The sequence below is a fragment of the Cottoperca gobio genome, chromosome 6 (assembly GCF_900634415.1).
Source record: "Cottoperca gobio chromosome 6, fCotGob3.1, whole genome shotgun sequence".
Classification (NCBI taxonomy): Eukaryota; Metazoa; Chordata; class Actinopteri; order Perciformes; family Bovichtidae; genus Cottoperca; species Cottoperca gobio.
Genome location: NC_041360.1, coordinates 9,504,758 through 9,510,806, shown reverse-complemented (window position 1 = coordinate 9,510,806; position 6,049 = coordinate 9,504,758). Strand labels below are relative to the sequence as shown.

The 6,049-nt window shown below is 44.9% G+C and overlaps 1 protein-coding gene across 1 annotated transcript in view; it reads left to right on the top strand.

Annotated features, from left to right (window-relative positions):
• Nucleotides 1-4,030: 4,030 nt before the first annotated feature.
• LOC115010227 (neural-cadherin-like) overlaps nt 4,031-6,049 on the top strand; it is an 82,958-nt gene continuing 80,939 nt past the window's right edge. The window contains exon 1 of the mRNA XM_029434731.1: nt 4,031-5,030. Within this exon, the coding sequence (XP_029290591.1) occupies nt 4,031-5,030 (1,000 nt within the window). The remainder of the gene's footprint in view (nt 5,031-6,049) is intronic.

Here is a 6,049-nt window from a genome sequence, read left to right as displayed (position 1 = left end):
TGATGATGAACCACAGGGCCTTTTCTTTCCTGGATAAGTGACCTCTATCGGAGGGCACTACTGTATGAAATATGAGCATGAAGTCCATTTAAAACAACTCTTATTAGGAAGCCACTTAACAGTGTACCATAGGAAAAAAATGAACAATCGAGTTAGAAGAGTGGAAGTGGAAGAATGAGGCAGGGCTTTTGAGACATGTGAATGTCACTGATCTATTTTAATCTCTCTGTGTCATCACTGATAGTTTGTACTGATTTACACAGAACAATGGAGGCTGAGATGTCTGAATATGACCAGATAATGAAGATCAGACATTTAGATCCAGTGGTCTATCCATTATGAGGGGTGGAGGTTTATTGTTTTGATCCTATGTGTAATTCATAGAGGAAATGCTGCAGGACCACTAAAATTGAAGGAATGATTAAGTCTGCCTGTTCTGGGAAGCCTCCAGTATGTTTCATATCCTCCCCCAAATGGGTTCCTCCATAATCCTTCCAGCCTCATAAATAGCACATCATTGAATTTACACTATTAGCCAGAGCAATGGAAACCGGACTAATGGCTGGGGCTTGCTTGGATAATTAACTGAGAAAAGAATTGAGGAGTTTCATTGTGCGTCCGAGGTTATGTTCTCACTCTCTAAACTGTGTTTACCATCACTCTCTTTTAAAACATATATTTCACCTCTTGGTTGGGCAGAGCGAGAGGGACACAGAGCTGTGCTAATTTTCCTTTTCTTTTGTTTTTCTTGTCTTTTGATGATGTGAGGAATATTTTAATGTGCTAATAGGAAGCCGTGATTGTTTGAAGCTAAGAACGAGATAGTGTTGAAATCAATGAAGTGCTAATCACTGGGCCAACCCCAGGCTCCACTAAATCAGAATTTAGATATAATAAAAGTGCTCCTCAGACAAGATGTGGCCCTGAAGTTTGCGCGTTTTGTTCCTATCAAAACAACAGGCCATGCATTAATCACTAAATTATTTTTGCCGTTTTGATACAAAGTGGCTGCTGCTGTTCTCGTTTTGTTATACTTGTTGAGTTTTGAATAATGAACAAACATCAGCTCTTATGAGGCATTCGAAGTAAAAGGGTAAAGAGATGCTCAGTATTTGGTTTTGTTGCTGTTTTTCTCACACCTGACATTTTCCAAACCAAATCCTGAACCTGGTTGAACGCGTTGCTCCATAATTAATGCATAGTTTGAGTTTCTACAGCACTGCTTAAATACTACAGTAGGTGGTAGGAGCCTTAAGGGGATCACAGATCAAATCTAATTAGCTGCACCTAATACATGAGGGAAATGTCTTTATATTTATCCAGCTCTTTTTAACTGCTTCTTGCCTTCAGGTTGTGATGAGGGAAAATGTCCTGAGGGGCCCATACACACAGAAACACTACAATGAACGACACTACAGAGCTTCTGCTCCTGTCATGGTGTTTCCAGAAATGGCTCTTTGCAGCTCTTCCAGGGGAACGTGGGGTAAGTTTTTCATAAATGTCCACTATAAATGTTCACAGATGAATAGTAACCAGAAAACTGGAAGCGTAGTCATCCATTTTAATTGTCCTGTCATTCCTTAATAAACCTGCCTGTTTCAGCCAATTATTGTCTTCTGCTGTGAAGTATTTTTAAGACATTTTAAACACTTTTTTTTCTCTGTGGCATAAACTGCCTATAAACTGATTTAAGTTCCAAGTACTCCTATCATTACCTGACATCATTTCCTGTTGTTTTTTAACCTGCTTTTCCAGGAAGAATGAAAGACAACCTGCAACTTGTAGAGCACACAAGGCACATTATGGGACCTCCATCCCATCATGCCCTGTCTCTACGGAGCACAGACGTAAGGGTAGAATGTTTTAAATGCTACAAGGCTACAACCTTCGCCTTCAGAAGCTACGTCTGCCTCTGTTTGAGTGAAGGGAATGGATTCGGTCAATTATTCATTAAGTAAGCATGAAGCTTTCTAATGTTCGTCGGCTGCTTTCTTTGCTGAGATTTTCTTCCTTTAATGCCCTGCAGCTCTCAGTTATCTGTTGGAGAAGAGGGATGATGAGACCGTTTCATGATTTTTTAATATATATATATATATATTTTAAATTCATTACAGCTTTGTTGTTTTTATATGGTGTATGTTGGCGTTTCATCTCAGTGGATCACTGCTGCAACCCTCAAATATAAACTATCCCTCACACTCTGGCCTGGCCCCGTGATTGAATTAGGCTTTGCTACAGCTATCTCCCCATGCTGGCAGTCACGGTGAATTTCACCATGTGACACAACATGATAAAAGACAGGGTTTGATTTGGATTCATGAAGCACTTATGAAGTTCAAAGAGAAGTTACACAGAGCAGATTGGAGAGCTCAGTGTCCTCTCAGACAGCTCAGACAGGGTCTATTTTACATATATCACAATTTCACATCTAAACGTTACACGTGGTCATTTCCCGTCACTAGGCTCCCTGTCATAGTTTGGTCTGAGGCTATTTTGGTGCACTCCTTTCCCTCCTAAGGTCAGACATTGGCGAGCGCGGGATAGCTTAGGTGTCGTGGTGACACAGCCCACAGCTTGCACCGCGTAAAAGAAAACAGCGATCAACCAATATGAGCTTTGTGCTCCAGCTGCAGGCTGTGATTCAAAATTGTCTGGGGGCTCACACCGACAGTTACCGGAGTTATTGCCTGAAAAGAACAGTTCACTGCAGAGAGGGGATTCGGCTAAAATTGCAGTGATGGATTGTGGTTGCAAATTGATAAGGATCTTTCAGCGGGAGCTTTGATGAGTTTCCAAACTGAATACAGATGTAGCCTAGATGTGTGTGAGTGGAGGAATGGCATTGAATTACATGTCCAGTCTAACATCACCCTCCTCAATGTATATGAATATTGATCCATGGACATCTTAATGTAAAGGTTGATATGACATGGGAGACAAACTCGATAGGGCTTACAACTGTGCTCTAGCCCAGAGCCTTGCCATCCATGTAATATTTTGTCTTCTGACTTGTCAGAGAAGTGTCCGTGGGAATTAGCAGCAGACCCCTACAGATTAGGTTTACAGTGCTCTGGGTGCTCAGCAGGCGAGCAGATAGGGAACGGAAAGGGAGAGCAATTAGGGTGACTATGCTAATTTGAACTCTTGTGTGCATAAAATAGGCTGCGAAGATGTATGGAGCCGGCACAGCTCAGGCTGTCTTATATCATCATGTTTACACAATAGCAATCACATTTATATTGATGCATTCCACAGTTTTTTTGTTGTTCCTTCAAGCTATAAATGAAACGTGATTGTGTGCAGATGTGATTGCAGTGCATTGAAGGAACTGCAACCTCAATTTCAAAGAGGAATTTAGGTTGTGGATTCAGTTCCTCAGACAGGCAGAGAGAAGATGAGTGCACTGCATGAGTAATTCCTCTTTCAACAACAACAACAACAACAACTGTAAAATAGTTCTTGAGCAAGGCAGTCCTAACTGCTTCACTGGAGCCAGTATTGGTTTCCAGACAGAGCGTCAAAAAGGAGGGATGCGTGTTTACTCGACTTTCCCTGGACAGGAAGGATGAGTGATTTTCTCTCTATCAACACTCTGAGAGCGGATTTGTGGCAGGCTGTGTCATACAGCTGGGAATGCTCTTGCTGCGTGTGTGCACAGGCTCAGCAGGGCGCGTAGAGCTTTGAGGCGGGGACCCTCCTGACCAGCACACAGGGTGGGGTTCACGGAGGAGCTCCGTCCCCGTGCGCCGCCACGCCCCCGCGCTTGGCGCTGTCCGGTGCTCTGGTGCTGAACGCTGGATACGAATACAGCCCAAACTGCCTGCAGCGCTGTGGACTGCCTGCACGCAGCCGTGCTGCATGGAGCCAACACACGGATCTCTAAGTTGAGAGGGGCCTCCGGGAAGTATCACACCGTGGATAACTATGAAGGAGATGTTTCTCAAGTGTTTCTCGTTTCTTTTTTGATGCTTTTTTTTTTTTTTTTTACCAACCCCCTGAGTCACTTGGAGGTACATAACTTGCCACCAACATGATTTGGGGTGTTTTGTTATGGTGCCTTCTGACGCCGGCTGCTGGATATCAAACACAGGAGCGACTGCCTTTCTTTCACGGGCATGTTTTTGAGAACTCCCCGACGGCTTCTAAAGTAAACGGACTGAGCATTCCGGTGAGGCGCATCAACGCGCAAAAATGGTGCCCGGTCTCCGGGATGCACCTCAAACTGTACGGGAACGGCAGCGAAGATTTCCGCACCTTCGCCCACCACAAACGGGGGATTGTATTGCTAAAAACTTCCCGCGTTTTAGACAGAGAGGCTCGCTCAGAATACCTGCTGAGCGTCGGTCTGTGTTGCCAAACCTGCGTGTCAGAGTCTGTCGTCTTCGGGGTTGCGTCGGTAAAAGTGGACGTTTTGGACACCAACGATCACGAACCGACTTTTCGCAGTGCAGACACCGTGCACATAACTTTAGACGACACCACCGCTCTCCGTAGTGTGGTTTACAGGCTGGAGGCTGTCGATGCAGACAGCGGCAACAACGCAGAGTTGACATACATTTCCATGCCCAAAAATGGCAGTTTCTATGTTGTCCCGAAAACAGGGGAAGTTTTGCTGGTTGACTCTATCCTGGGGCTCCCCTCTAAAGTCAAATTCTATGTTTTCGCCAGAGACCACGGGTGGCCCCCTCTGACCAGTAAAGGTGTCGTGGTCACTATCGCACCACAGAGGTGGGCGACGCGTCCTGCTGAATTATCGGGGTCAGGGGGGGGGAGACGGTCGCCGAGGGCTTTACTTGACCCTGGCACGGTGGTTTCTCTCAACGTGTCTGAAGATGCCAGCATCGGCTCGGTCATAACGAGCCTGAGTCCCACCAGGTTTCAGTCAGCCACCTACGAGTTGGTTTACCCGGAGTCAGAGAGCTGCCCGGTCACCGTGGGGCGCGACAGTGGAGATATCACGATAAGCAGGAGGCTGGATAGGGAGACAGAGCCTTTCCTCGAGCTCACTGTTAAGATTCAGGATAAACAAGGTGTGTAGAATATTCCTCCATTAATCTGCACTTAAGTGAGGTCATGCCCCCACCCTCCCCCCACCTCCCACTCCCCTTCCTTTCCCCTGGAATTATTTGTGTTGTGGGGATGATGCCCTATTTTAATGGCATGCTGCACATTACATCCATATGTTAAAACTGTGTCTGTGCTGCCATCTGGACACATCGTCCTCCATGAGTGGAGCCCCTCAACAGGCCCGACATATCCATCATATCCATACAGGGCAGTGTCAGTGCAGCTGCAGCTCATTCCACAGGTGGGCCATATTATCATATATCCAGCCACATACCAACAATATAAACATTCACTGCAATATTCTTTCAAATGTATTTCAATATTTTATTCCAAATTTCTTATGATATGCATGAGGTATTTCTATTATCATTGGACATTACAAGCTCATTTATAGCGTTGTGTTGTTTTTAGTTGTGTTTGTGTTGAAGGGCCTTTGTGAAGTATCCTTGATTGACAGAGTTTGTGACTGTGAAGTTGTTTTCAGAGCTAATCCTTGCAGAGTGGCAAACCACTGCGACCCTCGCTCCCTCTCATCTGCCGGCATTACCCCTCTAATCCTCCTCTCATTCACTCTTCAGTCCCTGGGATTTAAAGTGTAGCACCGCCACAGTCAGGCAACCTCTTAAATTCTTAGAGGAGAGATGAAACTAGTGCCGTATCAGTTGTTCAAGTTTTGTTTTGCTCCTCCAAAAAAAGTTAGACTTCTTAAAAACAGGAAAACAAAAGCAAGGAATCAAATTGATTTGCTTTGTAATTGAGCTACACAGTGTGCAGGAAACAGTGTGTGCTGTTTTCATTCGAATTGCCTGCTGCTGTTACATTGCACAGCATGTTCTAGATTGTAATTGCATGCCTGATTGGGCCACGTTCTTGCAATGGGCCCTCTGGAGGTTTTTCAGAGAGAGCAAAAATAGTCAGAATTCTAACAGGGTTTTCTTTTAATGCACAGACGCGTAACAGAACTAAGCTGCTTGAATCTGAC